The sequence below is a fragment of the Grampus griseus genome (genome assembly GCF_964374135.1).
Source record: "Grampus griseus genome assembly, chromosome: 4".
Taxonomy (NCBI): domain Eukaryota; kingdom Metazoa; phylum Chordata; class Mammalia; order Artiodactyla; family Delphinidae; genus Grampus; species Grampus griseus.
The window spans coordinates 7,364,824-7,385,505 of record NC_138997.1 but is presented as its reverse complement, the minus strand read 5'-3'; the positions used below and the strand labels follow the sequence as shown (position 1 = coordinate 7,385,505).

At 41.4% G+C, this 20,682-nt stretch overlaps 1 protein-coding gene across 1 annotated transcript; it reads left to right on the top strand.

Annotated features, from left to right (window-relative positions):
* Positions 1 to 770: 770 nt before the first annotated feature.
* Positions 771 to 18,327, top strand: PPM1K (protein phosphatase, Mg2+/Mn2+ dependent 1K; the record flags this gene model as incomplete). Its single annotated transcript, XM_082652930.1, has 7 exons — positions 771 to 909; positions 5,127 to 5,640; positions 6,957 to 7,057; positions 14,164 to 14,329; positions 14,490 to 14,634; positions 15,958 to 16,092; positions 18,196 to 18,327. Exons 2-7 carry the CDS (start codon positions 5,201 to 5,203, stop codon positions 18,325 to 18,327), a joined length of 1,119 nt encoding a protein of 372 aa, XP_082509056.1. The 5' UTR covers positions 771 to 909; positions 5,127 to 5,200.
* Between the last annotated feature and the right edge of the window lie 2,355 nt (positions 18,328 to 20,682).

The following is a 20,682-nucleotide window of genomic DNA, read 5'->3' as shown; positions in this document are numbered from 1 at the left end:
ATCTCCAGTGCCTGGCACACAAAAGGTCCTCCCTAAACACACAGAAATACTTGTGGAATAAATGAATCAACATTCTCAAGGGGAGTCTCCTGGCTGTCCACTGATTAGGACTCCGCGCTTCCACTGCAGGGGGCAGGGGTTCCATCCCTGGTGGGGGAACTAAGAGCTCGCATGCCACGCGGTGCAGCCCAACCTCCCCCCCCCAAAATAAATAAATAAAAAGTGAAAAAAACCCCACACATTCTCAAGGGATCACGAGATGCCTGTTCAGTCACGAAGAACGGTGCACTGTTGAGTTTTTCAAAGAACAGCAATGAAACCAGATGTCTTTCATTACCTCCGCCCAGGCAAAGTGTTGGCATTCCGTTCTGGCTTTCCTAGTTGTCACTACCGCTCCACTGCCCCAAGCGACACACTGCCTCTCCTCAACCTCCTGGCGAGGTACCAAATTTCTCGACCTCACCCACCGCAGAGGCGCTCCCTCATTGGCCAGAGAGCCACGGCCTTCGGAAGGGCGGACATCCCCGCGAGCCACCACTGGCCCAAGTTGACGTCGCTCTGCGGTGCACTGCTGAAAGTCAGCCAAGTCCAACGGCCCTTGCGGGGAGGCTCGGTCCCGTCAGAACCTGTGATTGGCTGCGACCGAGAGCCCGGGAGGCGTGCGCGCCTCGCCGCTGAGCGCGGATTGGTCGGAGCTGCCATCAGTCAGCGGGAACAGACGTGCCCCTCTCCATCTGGCAGCTGCCCGAGAAAAATTCTCGAGAATTTCCAGCAGTTGAGCCAGTGGGTGTTCTAACTGCTTGCTCCAGAGACTGGAAACATCGGAGAAGGCAGTCTTATTTACAGAAAACCCCTCTCCCGCCCTCCGTTAGCTAATTACAATTTTTCCAGGGACATTGCCATCACGAGGTAAGAGCCTGGAGAGTGTACTTCATTTATTTAACCGTTTATGATACTTACGGATGGGGGCACAGCCCACTGCTCCCGGTCCGCGGAATGGAGGGTAAACGGAGGAGGGTTCCCCCGGGAGGGGAGGGGAGGGGAATATCTGTTTAGTTCCCCAGCCCCTTCAGTCCGAGCCCGGCGGCCGGTGCCTGGGTTCTCTGTGCGCAGCTTGCTTTCTTTTCGAGTTCTGGAGCAGCATGTCCGGGCGGGGCCCACCTTGGCTGAGCCACCGGCTGCCGGCATTTCCTGCGGAGCCTTCGCCCTCGGCCTGAACTTGACTGCGAGCTGGAGGCTCCTGCCGAGCGAGGGTGGTGGGCCGGGCTGGAAGGAGGGAGGGGACCATGGAAGGGTCGATGGACGGGAAGCAGGGGCCGCCCGCCCTCGCTTCCCTTTAGCGAGGCCCCGAGTCGCCTAGCCCCAACCCCCGGACGCGAGGATGCTGCGGGGGTCAGCGCCTTGTCGCCGCTGCAGCTGCGGCCGGGCCGAGGGAGACGTGGCGGTGGCCGGAATCTGTCCGCGGAGACTGCGGTTGGGAGGCGGGGTCTGGGCGGCGGAAGGTGCGCGAGGGAACACAGCCGGCAGCATTGCCGCGCGCTGCGCCGGTGGGAGGCTGCGCTTGCTGCGGTGTATCGCCCTGGGTCGCTCAGCTGTCCCGGCCAGCGAGCCAAGCCCAGGATCCCGAACTGTCCAAGGGTGAGCTTTTCAGGGGCTCGGAAGAGAGAAGGATGCAGAGCCCTAGCTGGGATCGACCTGCGGACGTGGGTCTTGCTTTGCCAAGAGCGCACTATAATCTCAAGGCCTTGTGGCTGCTGACGTCTTCTTTCGCAGCCGCCGTCTGTCGATTAGAGATTTCCCAGGAGGTGACAAAGGCGAGACTCCGGGTGGCAACAGCCAGGGAATTTGGCCTTTCTGAGCTTCAGACTGGAAATGTGCAGCAAGGCCTCTCCGGTCCTTGCACACTCCACCAGTGCGGAGGAAAGAAGGAGGTGGTCGGCGCTTTAGAACTGAGCAGCTAAGGGGACAGATTATGTTGGTCTTGAAAGACAGCAATAGTGTCGCAGTCTAGGGGAAAAAAAGTCTCAGTTATAATTTTTCAGGATTTTTTTCTCGGAACCTTAGTCGGTTTCTGTTGGTCACCAACACAGGCACCTACTTCCCTTGACTGGAATCTTAGAGAAGAGGAAGAGTGGGAGAGGTGCTGGTGATAGAACGTAAAGGAAAATTCTTCTTCTTTTTTTAAAAAATTTACTGAAAATTTAATGTGTAGATCTCAACGTTGTATTAGGTGCTCTAGAGGAAATGAAAAAGGATAAAATACACACTTTATACTCAGTTGTTCTGGAAAATTCTTAAATGAACGTTTGGAATATGGTCTGTATCCACATTAACTGAAATGTTTTACAAGATATTTATGGAATCAGAATGATGAATACTTTTCATTGCTCCCATGTTCTTTTCTCTATTCAAACATCTAAATACATATGTTCACATCAAACCTAAGAGGAGTCATTGGAGGTTTCTGTTGTTTCTGTTTTCTCCCTCATGTAGACTAGTAGATTTTCTTTCCTTCCTCCTAGCAGGGTACTGGTAAAGAGGATATTGGAGCCCAAATTTCCTGAAATACATTTTGGAGGTTTCCATAATATTTGAATCGATTGGGATGATTTTTTCTTTTTTCTAGAGTGCTTAAAGAATTATTTTAAGAATATTAAAATTACCTGTGTTTCCACTGTGTAAGTTACTGATATAAAGATACCTGAGTGCCACTTTATAATGGGCAAATGTGAATACTTCGTTAACTATTTTTGCTAGAGGTATAAATCTAAGCAAGTTTCAGTAGTACTGATCCCTAGAACTCCTGAGTAATTTTGGCATGTGCTTAACATGACAGCAATAAACTGCACTTTTTACCTGCTTTCAACAGTCAAGAGCAGTTTAACTCAAATCCCAAGTGCACGCTGCTGCCAGAGACCGGGAGCGCCTCCCTTTTCCAAAAGCATATTTGGACAGCTCCAAGGTGTTTAAGTCATTGCGGGATTATAAAATTGGAATAAGATGAAGATGTAAACTAGGCACGGCAATCTTGTAGCTGCGGCTTTCTTCATCACTCCCCCCCTTTTATTTTTAAACAAAGTGTATACTTCAAAAGTTTACTAGAAACCAAATGCCTTTTTTTTTTTTTTTTTCCCTCCCTTTCTGATGCTTTTCACCTGAGATTTCCTACTCTCAGGATGTGGCTTTTCACCAGCTCTCTACTGTGGAATCTCTATGCCTCCTCTCGTGGACTCACAACTTATTTCATTTAACCCTCTTTGCTGAGAATCCCCCCTGCTAGTCAGCGTTGTTCAATCAGGGGTCAACTTTGTTCAACTGTCAGAGTTCTGTGTCAGGACTGTAAAGTATGAGATTAACCAAAAGCATTGAGGAGGAGGAAGATGGAGGCCTGGTCACACAAATGAATGTTAAAATGATGAAAATGGAAAGTATTTTCGGCGTTTACTTACTGTCAGTATGTAGAATATATGCAGGCTCACACTGACACGTTTTAAAAAATTCATGTGATTAAAGTAAATCGTGAGCCATACGTTTTGTGTTGATTGGGGAGTAAAGACAGTTTTGGTTTTGAATAACATATAACCTTCAAATAGAAGCAAAGGAGTAAACACCTCTTTTTTTGGTAATGGGATGTGGTTTCCCTTTGATAACCGGAGGTGCTATGTCTCCCCCGACCCCAGTGTCGTCATAAAAGAAGTGAGTTTCAGACTTTAGTACATGATATCAGCTAAAAGGCCAAGAGGGAACGGCCTCCTAAGTCTTTTGTGACCCATGAATAGTTTGGGAGGCCATCTTCATTCTAAATTCTGAGAAGGCAGGGCTCAGAGGTCTTCCATTGCTTAGGTATCCAAGGGCGTTCTTTGGAACCTCATCCTTTCCTTCTACTGCTTTACTTACTGAAAGGAGTAATGGTCCTTCCTACACACAGCTAGACTGATTTCCAAACACTTATTGAAAATGATTGTTTCAAATCTGTAATGCATTTTCTTGTAGATGAATTCAAGCTGGGCTTTTTGTGTGTGTTCATGTGTGCCTTTTGGGGAGATACATTTCTTTCAAATTCATTTTTTTATTGTGAATCAATTCAAACGTGCAGTTGAGAATAATATAACACCTGTATACCCTCCGCCGGCATTGTCAAATCGTAACATTGTGCTATTTTTTACAGTTGGTTTTTAATTCATAAAGGAACAGAACGAAACACTGTGGAGACGAATTTCTGCTTAGAACCTTATTTGTATGGCAAACTGCCAGAAACACAGTCCTTCCCGCAGGGGTGTAGGAATTCCCCCTGCCAACGCCCTGGGGAGGCTTTCGGATGAGCTGCAGCTGTTAATGTAAATGCATAGATCAGTGGCTCATAAATCAGGGCTGCTTGTCACACGTGCAGTTGCCCCCAGTTTCTGAGATCACACACACGACCCAATTTACATTAACCAGAATAATAAAGTTTAGTAAGTTGAGAAATCTTAAACTGAACTGAGATCCTAGATTGTATCTTTGCTAAAACTTGGGCACTCTCTGAGTACAGAACTATCATAAATATTCTATTAACCAGTTTTCTTTTTTTTAAATTTCTAACTCTTGTAAGAGACTTTGTTACTGTTAATATTTTTCCCCACCTTTTCTTCAGAGCAGTGGAGTTAATGAAGGGAAGACTATTTAGTTACACCTGTTTTCTATATTCTCGCCACTCAAAGTGTGGGCCTGCCCGACCAGCAACTTGTTTGCAGGACCAGGGAGCTGGTTGGAAATACGGCATCTCAGGCCTCACCTGACAGACTGAATCAGAATTTACATTTTAGCAAGATCCCCAAGTGATTGTAGGTTAAAGTTGGAGAAGCACTTGTTCTATGTGAGCTGTGCACATTGTCAAATTTTTATAGAATTTAAACCCTGTGAATGGGGTAGGTAAATCAATTCATTTTTGATCCACTATTCTTAGAAGTAGGCTGTTAAGTGCCACCTCCTTTACAGACTTCATTCTTGGTACTATCTAATGATATATCAGTTATATTTGAAATCATTGATGGAGTCTCTCTCTCTCTCTCTCTCTCTCTCTCTCTCTCTCTCTCTCTCTCTCTCCCTCCCTCTCCCTTTCTCTTTCTCTGTTTCTTTCTACTCAGTTGCATCGTTTCTCTGGAAGACAGCCCATTGTTGTTCCATTGACGGTTCCCTAATTCCTGAGTCCTCTGGAGTTATGTCCACAGCTGCCTTACTTACTTTGGTTAGAAGTGCTGGAAACCAGGTGAGGAGGAAAGCGCTACTCGGCGCCCGCCTGCTGCAGGACGACAGGTGGGTGACGCCCACGTGCCACAGCTCCACTTCAGAGGCCCGGTGTTCTCGGTTTGACCCTGATGGTAGCGGACGGCCAGCCACCTGGGATAATTTTGGCATCTGGGATAACCGCATCGATGAGCCGATTCTGCTGCCGCCCAGCATTAAGTATGGCAAGCCGATTCCCAAAGTCAGCTTGGCGAACGTGGGCTGCGCCTCGCAGATTGGCAAACGAAAAGAGAACGAAGATCGGTTTGGCTTCGCTCAGCTGACAGACGAAGTCCTGTACTTTGCGGTGTATGATGGCCATGGCGGACCGTCGGCGGCCGATTTCTGTCACACCCACATGGAGAAATGCATCCTGTATGTACAAACGATACAATGGCTTTCACTCTCTGCAGTGTGCCTTCTGCTTCCTGTTTAAACTTCACCTTTTGGCTGAGACATTCACTGCTTTTTTTTGTTTGTTTTTCTATGTATGTATGGCTGCATTGGGTCTTCGTTGCTGCTGTGCGCGGGCTTTACTCTGGCTGCGGTGAGCGGGGCTTACTCTTCGTTGCGGTGCGCGGGCTTCTCACTGCGGTGGCTTCTCTTGTTGCAGAGCACGGGCTCCAGGCGCACGGGCTTCAGTAGTTGTGGCTCGTGGGCTCAGTAGTTGTGGCTCGTGGGCTCTAGAGCACAGGCGCAGTAGTTGTGGCGCACGGGCTTAGTTACTCCGCGGCATATGGGATCTTCCCGGACCAGGGCTCGAACCCGTGTCCCCTGCGTTGGCAGGCAGATTCTTAACCACTGTACCACCAGGGAAGTCCCAAGGTTCACTGTTAAGGTAGTTATTTGAGTGCTTTCACACTATTGTTTTATGAACAAGCAGTTGCTCAAGCATGCCAGTTATTACAGATGATTATTACCACTTCAGAAATATGTATGTTTTAACAACTCCCTTGGTGAGAGCATTGACCAGAATCTGCAGCCCTTGACTTGTGATCATTTCAAGTGAATTAACATAATAAAGTACATGATCTCATGTACTCTGAGAATCTATGAGTAACATTTACTCCTATCAGTGCAGGGCACACAGTGCTTCAGTAAGTGGTAATTATTCCTTCAAGTGGTATGAATAGCTTGGAATACTTGTTGAAAATAGCTTTAGATGATTGGCATTAGAATAGGGAAAATGCTTTTAATGAGGGTGCTTTGGAGCTCTTTAAAAAGTTTATTTACCGCAATTATTATTAATTATTATTATTATTAATTATTCTACTGCTAGAATTAAAAGAGGGGGAGAACATGTGACAGTTATGACCACGTGACTCTTCTTCCCAAGCATAGTTATTCATACCATTCATCAGTTGATTTATATATATTTTGCCTTATTCCACAAAGGAACTCAGTGGCTTAAATTTAATATAAAGGAACTCTTGACTTCTCAGGGTTGTGATAGTGAGGATTAATTTTTTAAGGATGGAGACTTGGGCTTTTATTTGACTGTTTTTAAAGGCTTATCTCTGTGCCTGATTCTTTCTCAATTTGATTCGTTAATATGTGGATCTGAAGCCTCTGAAAGGCAAGCCACGGAGGTCCATTGTATGGAATGACTATGCTAGCTGGAGGGACCAAGAGGAAGGCTAGAAACCTGTAGTCAAATGACTGTTTGGGGCTCTTTTTTCCTCTCCATGAAGGGATTTGCTTCCTAAGGAGGAGAACTTGGAAACTGTGTTGACCTTGGCTTTTCTAGAAATAGATAAAGCCTTTGCAAGGCACGCCCACCTGTCTGCTGATGGTAAGTAAAGCAATCTCTTTCTTTACTGTCCTGGGGCATTTCAGGGAAAAAGGAAACACTTTGAGCCCTTTAGGGGTGGGAGTTTTAATGTAAGTTTATTTGTAAGGATGCTTATGTTGAAAATGATTTTTTAAATGAAGAATCACTTTAAATGTTATTTGGAATCCAGAAATCCACTTTTAAATGAACTATATTGGAGATTGTTTTAGAAATTGGAGCTCCAAAATGGCTCTGATATTGAATTTCAATTTTACAAAGATTAAAAAACATTTTTTAATCTGTTTGATTGCTTGTTTTATGGGCAAGAGGTCCGTACTATGAGAGGGTTTATTATTTTGGGTTCTTTTTTTAAGAGGAATCTGACAAGCAAGTACTGAAATTCACTACAGGGTAATCTAATCTAGCCAGAGAGTAAATGTCCACATCAGAAGAAAATTGCTAATTGGTCCTCAATAGAAAAGGACAATGGCTAATATGCACTACTCTGTAAAATTAGAAGGAAGATCTTTTTTCTTCCATTTCTTAAAAAAGCTTGATCTTGCAGCTTTCCCGTGGTAACTAGTTGACATTTTTTTTTACTTGTTAAACACAAGGCCATGGCAGCTGAATTTTAGAATTTGTGTACTGTGTGACCTTACATTTTGAAAGTAAAATGTTTCTGATTTTGACTAAATTTATCAAAACCATTTCAGGAGAATGTAGCTGATGTTTTTTGGTTAGCTGGCCCCCCAGTTTATTGCTCATAAAGTTAACCTTGAAAACTTCTGCAGCAACCATTTAAATGTATGCATATAGACCTCATAACCGATTTGAAAACGAATCATGCAGTAACATTAATCTGTGTTTTGTTCGTCCTTTTGTTTAAAGGAGGTCAAAGTGTACCACAGCAATGTTATTTTTGTAATTTTCAGTTGGAGGGCATAGGGCTGGAAATTCTGGCTATTTCACAGATGAGGAAGTGAAACTCAGAGAGAGGTAGAAGGTCAATTGCAGAGTTAGGCCTGAGATGTTCCTGGCACCCACCGTGGCCTCTCTCATGGGCGTATTTAAAGATGAGTATTAGGATGATTCTAGGATGGCCCTATTTGCCATTTTAAGAAGTTTTTCCTCCTCTTTTTCGAGAACTTTATCATCATCATACTTCTCCGAAAAGCATTAGAGTCCACTCTCTTTGTTCAGTTCAGGGATTTATTTTCTCGTTTGTAGATTATTCAGGCCCATTTTCTCTTCTCCGTTCCTTAGGACTTTTCTTCCGCCTTCCAGCTGGCCCCTCACCTTGTGAAAATAAGGGTTGAGAGACGGTAGATTTTAGCATAAGATTCTGTACTTGTTCCTCGTGGGGAAAACATACAAAAGTGAAGAGATTCTGTACTGGTTCCTCGTGGGTAAAACATACGAAAGTGACGAGGACATCAAAACACTTTCTTATAGCTGTATTTTTATAACTCTGAATATTGCTATGCTTTTATTTCATCCATAAGCAGGTCGGCTGTGTATCACACCACGAAGTTTATCGGCTGTAGCGCAGGTGGTGTGCCCCAGCTGTTGCGTAAATAGGTAGAGCACACTGGGCAAGGTTTTCAGAAAGGAATGTTCAACTTTACCATGGAAATGTGGCCAACAATCAAAAACCAGTAACCCTTCATGGGTGCAGTTAGCCCTTTTGTAAAGGATCTACTTGACGAAGATGCTTAAAACAGTGATAGATTTGGTATAAAATGTGAGAGTACTCCTTTCATTTATTAAATAATAAATTACAGTTAAAGGGAATTTTGAACTTAGGGAGAGAATTGACTTAACTTGCCTACCTTAAAAGAACCTTTCTAAAGATACCTTTCTCACATCAATTCAGTTGTGCAAAAACATTAATCATAAAAATGTACTTCATCTCTAATAATGAAGTGAAAATTTATTTATTTAACTTAGTTCCTCTGTCACATACTTTGAGTTAATGATCTCAGACCTTTCATAAGATAATTCTAGAATTTATTTTTCATTTGCTTGCGAGTATAATGGAGCATGACAGAATGATGCTTAGAGTACTACTAAAAGAAAAAGAAAGGGTCTGTTATGACATTGTTGTTCTTAAGTCTTATTTTCGATGTATTCTTACAGATCAGTTAGTCTGTGTGGTTTTTTTTTTTAAGTAAGTATTTTGAGAACAGCTTTAAATTTATTCTTAATCGGTTGCCAAGGCTTCCAAAGGTGGCAAAAATTGCCTTTTGATTTTTGGGGGCTATTTTATCAAATATATTAAAGCCACTAAAGATAGGATGCTGTACGTCGTTTAACCTTTCAATATGCGGATTTTTTAAAAAAAAAAGCGTACCACTTCAGATTTCAAAGTGATTATTTAAATTAAAAAACATTTTTTAGTTTTTAGTAAGAACTGAAGCAGTATCAGTATTATAAGAGCGAATAATATTCTTTTTGGCATAGCTGTGAGTAGGACCCATGCTAGTTAAATAAAATTGTGAAGTAAGTGCAGTTTGCCCTCTCCAATTTCTTTCACCTTTTCTTTCAGCATCAGCTCCATTTTCCCTCCTTGAACCCTTTCTGTGATCAGCTTGAGGGTAGGGGCCATGGCTTATTCAGTTTTGAATCTCTAGGGTTCAGCACCCTGTAGAGAGTCTGGAAGGTACTCAATAATTATTTGGACTAAACTGATCTCCACTGCCTACGCTTTCTTACCGAAGTTATTATAACTTATCCCTTGATTATCCTATAGCTGATTTAACCAAATTATTAACATAATGTATATAGTTTAATGAGTTATCACTTCTAGGGGGGATCTGAGTTTTGAGTAAGGAAAGCTGAAAAGAGACTGGTTAAACCATAGGAATGAATCACTAATGCTGGAATTTCAGGTAGGGAAGAGTGCCCCACGTCATACTATTAGCTTTCTCAAAAGAAAGTGAAAATAATAAAGTGAAAATAAAACACTCTCTTTTTAAGACTTTCATCCAATATCTGCATAAAATACTTCCAATTACCTCATTAGCATTTAAAATATTTACTATTTCAGTTTAAAATGAGGGTAGTTTGAGGAGAATAAAATCAGAATGCCACTTATCAAGAAACAGACCTTAAGAAATTGCTAGCTATTTTTATTGATTTGTTGTAGATGCATTTTCAATTTACCCTTATTTACAACTAGCTAATTTCATCATCATCTTTGAATATTTTGTATTCATTTTATACCAGTCATGTGTATTTTTACAATTAATGAAACCAGCCAGTAAGTTCAAGTGATGTCCCATTAGTCTATTGTTTAATGAACAAATTGTCACTCAAACCAGATGGTAGAAAACTTAGATGATATCCTCTATATCCGATAAACTCTTCGAAGTGTTTCTAGATTGCTTAAGATTTGAAAGCAACAAAGCTCCCCAAGAGACAAATGGATCAAAAAGAGAAGACTTGCTCTGACGTTCAGAGTGGGAGACGTTGGTGGCAGCATTGTGAGTCTCATTGGAAACTTCCATGCTCTTCATGTTCCTTGATCTCTTTATGGAAGAATTACACTAAAAAATAACCAGTGTGAGAAATGCCATGTTTTTGATTTCCCTTCTTATGTTGGAGGCAGCCAAAAGCAAAAAAAATAGGGACAGCATTGAAGAGATATTCTTATTGTGCTGTTACTGCTTCAACTTGTTACTGATTTAGTGTTTATGATCATACATGTCTAGAATGCCCATTTTTGATAAACACTGAAACTGTATTGGTTTATACATATTATTTTTTACACAGTTGAATAATTACCGGGGGCAGGGGGGTTATACTTTGAAAAGTACAGCTTTACTCTTTATGTTGCCATTCAAAATCTTGATCATTTTTCTTTTGATATATTGACCTGCGACACTGGAGGAAAGAGAGAGCTGCAGAAACTCCCATTTTATGAATTACATAAAATTGTAAACATTCATTAGAGCTCAAGAGCCTTGCTAGCCTTTATTTAAACAATTAATTTAATCTTCTATTCAAAAAATGCCTTATAGATACTAAAATCCTTGCATTTAGCACCATTAACAAATAAGTCACTCCTTGTGTCTGGTATAGGAGGTGCTTTGATTCCTTCTTGATTTATATTTAAATCCCAGTAATTTGGTGGTATACTGTAGTTTACATCCTCTCTGGTATGCTTGTCAGATACGAACTATTCAGTGCTCTACCCATGAATACCCATGAATTTTCCCTTTTGTAACTGGGACAGTTCTGATATTGATACCAAACAAATTTATGGTGCATTTTTTTCAACTCAATAAACGTACTGATTTACTCTTCAAGACTGACTGACTGACTGTGTGTGTGTGCATGAGTATATAGATGTGTGTCTGGGTTACCACAATATGTGTCTTGGTACACATACATTAGAATATAGGTTTTCCTGCCTTGGGAAGCCACAAAACCAAGAAGTGTTGCTCTGTGATGAAAAACAGACTCAACTACAAAATACCATCAACTTGGGCAAACTGAGTTTTGGAATCATTGATTTGGCATCTCCTGGAATATTATATAATTTGCTAGTGAAATTTTCACCAAAATAAAACCCTTCCCCTTATTTTGCAGCTCTTTCTCTACCCTCCCCTGTGTTGCAGGTTTGTAATGTTTGAGCACAATTCCTGGGTGAATTTCCTATTTGCCTCTGTGCGTGTTATTTGTGGCAGAGAACTGTGCCTGGTCAGCAGCTCTAGACCTGGAGCCCGTGGACACTATATGCTGGGCTTCAGTGGAAAGAGAGATCTGCTTAATTTTGTCCCAGGTGAAGGAGTCCAGCGGTTCCTAGCCTGGACTACTGGAAGGTTCCCACATCCTCTTTGTCCCATTAGTTGAGATGACTTGCAGTAGAAAATGTCCAGTGAGTGTTAAGAACTTATTGAAAGATGTCTTAGTTTTATAGTTTTGTTGTTAGGGGAAAAAGTGAGAATTTTTACTTCCCTGTTAAATGTTAAATGAAAATAAATGCTGATTTAATATTTATATTCTTAGATGCTTAGCAAACCAGAACCAACAGTTTTGAAAACTTTCCCATAAATCCTGGGATTTTGGAACTGTGAAGTTGGGTTGGTTAAAAACTCAAGCTCTTTTAAATTCCCAAATGGCAGAGCCATGAATTATAATCCTAAGCAGCTAAACTTGAAGTTTTCATTTATGAGGTTTTAACTCTTGATGTAGCCAATTAAAAACCACTTTTAAGAAAAAGCTGCTCCTGGGACTTCCCTGGTGGTTAAGACTCGGAGCTTGCACTACAGGGGGCACCAGTTCGATCCCTGGTCAGGGAACTCAGATCCCGCGTGCTGCTGTGTAGCGCGGCCAAAAAAAAAAAAAAAAAAGAGAGAGAGAGAAAAGCTGCTCCTGTCAGTTTAAACAAAGGAGAATACTAAACTCCCTGGACAGGTAGCATCTGAGTAAACGCCTGTGTTTTCTCGCCTGGCTCTTCTCATCATTTGAAAAGATTACAGAGGTTCAACTGTAAAGCTTCCCTTGTATAATGTTTTAGGATACTCACAAGTTGACATTTGTAATATAAACATCACAGATACACTAAAACGTTTGTGTTGTACGACTATGATATGTTACATATTTTAGTTTTGCCAAGATGACACTACTTTGGCACAGCAGTTCCAAAATCAAAAGAGATAAATGGGAAGATAGTGCAACCATATACGCTCTCTCTCCATAAAGTAAATCCGGCACGGATATAGAAGATTAAGCAGGGTTTATTCATGTTTTTTTTTCCATTTTCCTCTTCTGATTAAAGCAGGCATTTTAATATACTGATTGGAAAATACTTGCATATATACCTTTCCAAAATGCATTACTGCTGTTTTGAAAATTGTCTTTAAAAAAAAAAAAAAAGGGAAAGACTGAGCTTCCGTCAGTCAATAGCACTTCATTTTTCCTAAATCTGCCTTTGAAGTCAAAATCATCTTTAGATGATCACCTGAATATTTTACTTAGATGCTTTAAAGAATTAACCATGTTACTGAAGATAATACCTGCTTTAAATGCTATCTTTTTTGATTTTCTCAATTTGCTTTCCTTTTTAGCCCATAATTTCACAGTACTCTCACTTTGACAAGGCTCAATGCACCCTCAAAACTTTTAACAAACAGTAAAGAACTCAGGGCAGACACTGTTAGAATACACACCAAAGAAAGATGCAAAAATGCCCTCTGGATTGGATGGAGGAAATAGCGGTGACCTCCAGCCAAGCAACGTATAATTTTGTTATTGGTTGGAGGAAATTAATATTCTTGGAGTGCTCTGGGCCCAGGGCTTGACCACAGGATTAGCACTTGGCAGCACTGTCCGGCATCTGGGGACAGACTGATTGTTCGGTGGAACTACAAGTGTGAACTATACCAAGTTTATGGGAAACTAGAATGAATTTCATTCCCTGCTCTCCAGATTTACTCCTAATATGATGATGGCTGTACCTTTGTTTCACATCTGGGGAGGACAAAGATGAGAAAAGAATGTGAACCTTTAACCGTTTTAGGATTTTTTTTGGTGAACATTTGTAAAATTAAAACAGGTGTAGAAGGAAAGAATATAAAATATAGTGCTTGAAGAGCCAATGAGGCACTTGGCATATCTTGCTTAGCCTATTAACTGATGATAATTTCACAGGACAGGGGTAAGAAATGGAAGAAAAAAGCTGAGTGCATAGATTTTAGAGAAGTTGGCTTGCCTGAATGGGCTCTGTAGACCTAAATCATCCTGCCATATTAGCCAATCTAATTAAAATGTAATGCTCTTAATCCCAACACCTGATGCACACACAAAGGTGTAATAATGATCCATTCAAGTGAACCCTACTGCGTATAAATAGAAGCCATTTGGAGACAGTGATGCATTTTTTACCAAATTAGGTTAGCAACTTTCTCTGTTTGCATGGAGCCTTGTTACTGAATTAAATACCTCTTTCTCTGCATGCTCTTACTTACATAGTTCATTTGCATTTTATTTGCATAGCTCTAGTTAAATTAGAATGATACATTTCAGCATTAGTTTAACATGCCTATGTTTTATCTTGTAATAAAAATTCCACATCCAATCATTTGACCGTCACTGACTTGTTCTCTTTTTCATCGTGTCTGCAGCGACCCTTCTGACCTCTGGGACTACTGCAACGGTAGCCCTTTTGAGAGATGGTATTGAACTGGTTGTAGCCAGCGTTGGCGATAGCCGAGCTATTTTGTGCAGAAAAGGAAAACCCATGAAGCTGACAATTGACCATACTCCAGAAAGAAAAGATGAAAAAGAAAGGTACCACCCCCACTCATCAATCTTTCTATAAGGATAGTATTTATATAGTTCAAGACAGAAATAAAACCTTGCATTTTAAGCTGATTTTATGCTTAAGTTTAACGGAGCCTTGGTTTTCTGGGTATCACAACGTAGTCTTTTAACATTTTTTTTTGACCAGGATTAAGAAATGTGGCGGTTTTATAGCTTGGAATAGTTTGGGACAGCCTCACGTGAACGGCAGACTCGCAATGACCAGGAGTCTTGGAGATCTGGATCTTAAAACCAGTGGTGTGATAGCAGAACCAGAAACAAAGAGGATTAAGGTAAGAAACGACTTGCAAACCCTTGATACACAGGCAAGGAAGGAATGCAGGACTGTCTCCAGCCGCAGGCTTTCTTGAAAGCCTTAACTGAAGCCAGAGTGACTTTTATTCTTAGTTTTTGAAAAAATACTCATTTTATTTATTTATTTATTGGTTTGGGGCTGCATCGGGTCTTACTTGTGGCGCATGGGATCTTTTTGTTGTGGCACTCAGGCTCTTCCTCGCGGTGCGTGGGCTCCTCTCTTGTTGTGTCACTCGGGCTCCAGAGAGCATGGTCTCAGTAGTTGCGGCACACGGGCTTAGTTGCCCTGCGGCATGCGGGATCTCAGTTCCCCGCCCAGGGATTGAACCCGCGTCCCCTGAACTGGAAGGCGGATTCTTAACCACTGCACCACCAGGGAAGTCCCCAGAATGGCTTTTAAACAGAAGTTATTAATGGAAGGATAGATAAACTTTTCAGATAAAATAGGATAGTGCTTTCCTGGCCTAATGTATGAGGAAGTGTTGGCTTTGTGTCACCCTGCTGTGGAATTTGCCTGGAAGCATCACTGTACTGCCCTTGCTCACCTGCACCTCATCATTCAGCATCCCTCTCCCTTGGAAGCTGAGCCTGACTTCCTTTTTCCACCAAGCTAAATAATTGTCCCACCTCTCTTTTTGTGACATCTTCTGCTTGCTACTAATCATTGCCCCCATTACGCTACGCTTCCCCCAGCATACACCCAGTGGTGAGCCGACACTTCACCTGTGCAACCCCCAGCCTGCTCTAGTACCTGGCACATTAGAGTGTAGGCTCCCAGTAACGGCAGCAAATGACTGTTAATTTATTGAACGGTTTTATGTCTTATAGATATCCCACTTATATTCATTTCATCTAACAAATACTTACATAGCAGTTTACTATGTGCCAGGCTCTGTTCAAAATAGCTACTCCTACCCCATTTTACAGAGAAAACAATTCTGGAGCATATACACTTCAACCTACCTATGTTTGCCCAGTTGAAAAACAGAGGTGGGTTTCACACCCAGGGAGCCTGGCTCCAGAGACAGTGCTCTCAGCCATTACATCAAGCTGCCCGGTAGCATTTAGCGACCTGGCTTCTTCCTCCACGGTGTTACTAAGTAAATGTTAGGTTTGTCCTCGGTGATTGATGCTACATGTTGCCACTTTTGGCCTAAATGCAGGCCTTCCATTTTCACTCTGTTTGCCTACAAGCTCTGACACACGGCTGACCACTTGGAAAACAGATAAAATTGTTGCATTATGAAGATTATCCTCAGGCTGTCTGGTTTATAACCCTGTGCATTTGCTTCTGACCGCAGCTACATCATGCTGATGACAGCTTCCTGGTCCTCACTACAGATGGCATTAACTTCATGGTAAACAGCCAAGAGATCTGTGACTTCGTCAATCAGTGCCACGATCCCAGTGAAGCCGCCCATGCAGTTACTGAACAGGTGACACAGCAGAGCTTCCGCTAGAGAAGTCCCAGGGCGGGGAGGAGAGCACAAAGCCAGGTGCAGGTTTCGCTGCAGCCTGCAGGGGCCACCACTGACTGCAGATTTCTTTGAAATCTTGTGTTTTAGCTTTAGTATTACATGGAATTTTACACTTGACTCCATAATATTTCCAATTAAAAATGTTTTTCCAATTCTTCCAAGTAGTTAAGTAAAATCAATATGCCAAGGAAATGAGCCATGTTTCTTTTTTGGCTTTGTACACATCTTGAAATGACAGTAACAGCATTGGTAAATTATAACATTAGCAAATACTCATGTCACCGTGTGTCAGGCACTTTTCTATTCATATGTATTTAACTCATGTAATCATCATGATAACCCTCTGGGGCTGGAGGTAGGATTATCCCTTCTTCACAGAGGAAGAGAGCAGGGGCACAGAGGCCGAGACATTAAGTAACTTATTCAAGATGGCAAGATTGTCACATTGCAGAACTGGTCTTCAAACCCAGACAGCCGAGCTCCTGAATCCAGCCACTGGACCATTTCAAACTAGACTGCTCCACATGAACATCCAATGTAGAAACACTATAGCATAGTCAATTTCTGGTTTTGAAAGATGGGTGTGTAAAAACAAACAAATACAAAAAGCTATATGGGTGAGTCGTATGTTGGTGTGCCAGTCAGAGCTAAAATTTGGAAGCTGGATAATATCCAGTAAAAAAAAAATGTAAAATTTCCATGTGTTAATACTCTGTTTGGATAGATAGCTCTCTTTTTTTTTTTTACTTTATTTATTTATTTTTGGCTGCATTGGGTCTTCATTGCTGCATGCAGGCTTTCTCCAGTTGCGGCGAGCAGGGTCTACCCTTTGCTGCAGTGCGCGGGCTTCTCATTGTGGTGGCTTCTCTTTGTTGCAGAGCATGGGTTCTAGGCGTGCGGGCGTCAGTAGTTGTGGCTCACAGGCTCTATAGAGCAGGCTCAGTAGTTGTGGCTCGTGGGCTCACTATTTGTGGCTCACAGGCTCTAGAGCACAGGCTCAGTAGTTGTGGTGCACGGGCTTAGTTGCTCCATGGCATGTGGGATCTTCCCGGACCAGGGCTCGAACCCGTGTTCCCTGCATTGGCAGGTGGATTCCCAACCACTGCGCCACCAGGGAAGCCCCTATATCATATATTTTTTATCAATCTTTTTCTTCAGAGTTTTGACCTCAGGCTCTGAGGTATTTTCTTTTTTTTTTTAATAAATAAATTTATTTATTTTTGGCTGCGTTGGGTCTTCGTTGCTGTGCGTGGGCTTTCTCTAGTTGTGGCGAGCAGGGACTACTTCCCGTTGCGGTGCGCAGGCTTCTCTTGTTGAGGAGCATGGGCTCTAGGCACGCGGGCTTCAGTAGTGTGGCTCGTGGGCTCTAGAGCGCAGGCTCAGTAGTTGTGGCTCGCGGGCTCAAGCGCAGGCTCAATAGTTGTGGCACATGGGCTTAGTTGCTCTACGGCATGTGGGATCTTCCCGGACCAGGGATCGAACCCAGGAAGTCCCAGGCTCTGAGGTCTTTTGAAGTACATTTGCTGTAATCCCAAGCACTTATTAATGCTGACTATATAATTTGCTCTTTGCATTAGTTCCTAAAATTGATTTATAATTCCACTGTAGGAAGTTTAGTTTATGCCAGTTTTCTATTTTGTATAGACTGTAATAAACTTTCTTACAGTTTTATATCTTTATACACATCCACTTCCTTAGGTTATTATTTCTTTAAGCTAAATTCCTAGGAGCAGAATTGCTAGGTAAGAGCTAACACTGAATCCTTAACCCTGCATTATTCCCTATGCTAAATGCTTTACGTGTGTTTTCTTCTTCAGGAGCTACGTATCTTGTACCTTAGTCCACTGGTGTATTTATTGCCAAAACCGCTACAGTGGCATATAGTTAATATAGTTGTTTGGGACATCAGTTATCCTATATGCAATTGATACAAACCACTGTGAAATAACTGCGTTAGTAACTGTGTTTTAAGCCAGTTTGGCCTTCCAGAGAAAGGCCATTTCTTTTTGTACAGACTCTGATTTCCATTGTTCATCTCTTCCTTCCTGCCGTAATTTGCAGGCAATACAGTATGGTACTGAAGACAACACTACTGCAGTAGTAGTGCCTTTTGGTGCTTGGGGAAAATACAAGACCTCTGAAATCAACTTCTCGTTCAGCAGAAGCTTTGCCTCCAGTGGACGATGGGCCTGATCACTTGCTGGGACTTGGAGTTTCTGTGCAGTTTTTCACTGATTGTGTCAAGAAACTGATAAGATTTTAAAAAGCTGACTGTACCAAGGTGACCCTAGGACTCACTAGATCAGTACACACATCACTATAAACTTAGTAACCATCTACATAGTAGTTTTTCACAAATACCTGTCATATTTATGTTCAACTAACTGTACATACTCAGTATAAATACGTGTAATTCAGCTATTGTGAATGAGTCTCTGAGTGAGCAAATGAAAAATGGTTTTGATGCACTTGCTGAGTGTTACATTTCTATATGAATTTCTTTTGACCATTTCTGATCTTTATTCATTTGACCAGGTTCTTGCCTTCAAGTTCTTCAAAACTAGTCAGTATTTTGACAGCTACTCAATGGTTATCTGCAAGTGTTTATTTTTAATAACTGTACCAAGCATTAAGGATGAAAACTGAGTTCTCTGTTACTATATTTTGTACTCTGGATCACCTACTGGTGAACGTAACAATGCAAAAGAAATTAATTCAGCTGACATGACACTGCTAAGCTGTATACATATGTACAACAGTGCACTTACGTATTTCCACTGTGTCACCAGGTCTCTCCTGCCACCAGTCAATTCATTCCTGTTTTTCTGTAGGTAAGAATGCTGTATAGCTATGACTATTCCTTCATATCAGAAAAGAATGTCCAGGCTAAGAGTTCTTTGGTCAAAGCTATACAGAGTTATATACTGACAGTATCAAGTATTTTGTATAACGTTTCCATTTGTTATTCGAATTCTATGTTTTGTGTTTTGTATACGGAATGTTTATATTATCGCTTTTTGTATAGAGTAAGCAAGTCGGATAATTTGTCAGTAAAAATAATCCCACATTGACTGATAACTGCTACAGACATAGCTTGAGGTTTATGTCTCCTTTTTCTAAGACTCCTAAGAAAGACTAAATCTAAAAAAAAAGCCTTATCTATTCCAGCTTGCTATGTAATTTAGGAGTATAAAACTATATTTCCTTATATCTGTGTGTAAGTTTGCTGTTAAAATGTGAATCTCTAAATGTGTGTATGGAATTACATCTGCAGTTTATTTCTGCAGACAGTGTAAATTTGTTGTATGTGTAGGTGTATGTACATATGTATATTTTAGACTAATGGAAAATGAAAGGGAACAATCCTGCATAGCTCCTTCACCAGTTAGCTTTCAATTATTGATATGTTTATCTCTAAGAACACTTGACAAACTGAGGGAAGTTTCAGAGTGGAGAACCAGTGGTTACTGGGAGATAAGGAAATAGATTAAAAATGGCTGTAGGAGATATTCTGTGGTGGGTAACTTCTGTGGAAAAACCTAGGAACAGAACAGCATTTGAAGCTACGTTGCTGTATTGTAATTTGCATATAAAATAATAGGATGTGAGAAAAATACTGAAGTGTTAAGAATGACATGGAGTTCTGTGGAAACGAAAGAAAAACCAAAACGATAAAGTTGATGTACCTTCAACTCTTAGTTTTCAGGTTGACTTTTCTTTAAGTTTTACTCAAGGCTTATTAGAAGGAAGAGGGCACAACATCGATATTCACATCTCACCTTTTTGGGAATGGAAGGAAAGAAATCTTGAGTTTTCCTGCCTGTATTCATCAGGAATTATCCTTTGGGAAAAAGTGGTATGGAAATATTTCAAGGTGTTTTTTTTTTTTCAAGGCAGTTTGGTAAAAGAAAGAAAAACATTACAAGAAAGGATATGGTCTCCTATTCATTGCCTGGGAAGTGAGGAACCAAAGGTAGGCCTGGAGAAGTTTCTCCCTCTTCCTGAGTAGGGTCTTGGGACATAAACATGGAAGCTGCAGTTAGGAGTATGGAGAGTTTCCAAACTAACAAGCAAACAGAAACTCTAAAGCACAAGATGACCTGCTCAAAATGTAGGTTTTATTTTTGTTTTGAATTCTTCACATTGCTATTCCTCTCTTTTCCTTTAAAAAACCAGCGTGGGAGCGATGTCGTTGACTTCAGAGGTTTAAGAGCCACTGATGCGTTGGGTGGATTGCCATCTGTGACAAAGAAGAATTTGTAGGACATGTAGGCCTTGGTCTGGAGTGGATTTTGCTCTGCTCAACCTGAAAGTTTTTAAAACCTGAAACTAGTCAGCTTTGACTAAAGCATGAAAACACACTAGTGTCTGTTTTTCAAGCCACGATGTTGAAGTATAACTTATAGATTATTATAATCCATAAAAGATAAGCATACGTGTATTAGGCTTTTAAGTCTATTACTGGGAATTATGCAAATAGTAATGGAACAGAAGGACTGTTCTAAATAGATTTTTGGCTATAACTGTGAATTTGCCATGTGGCTATTA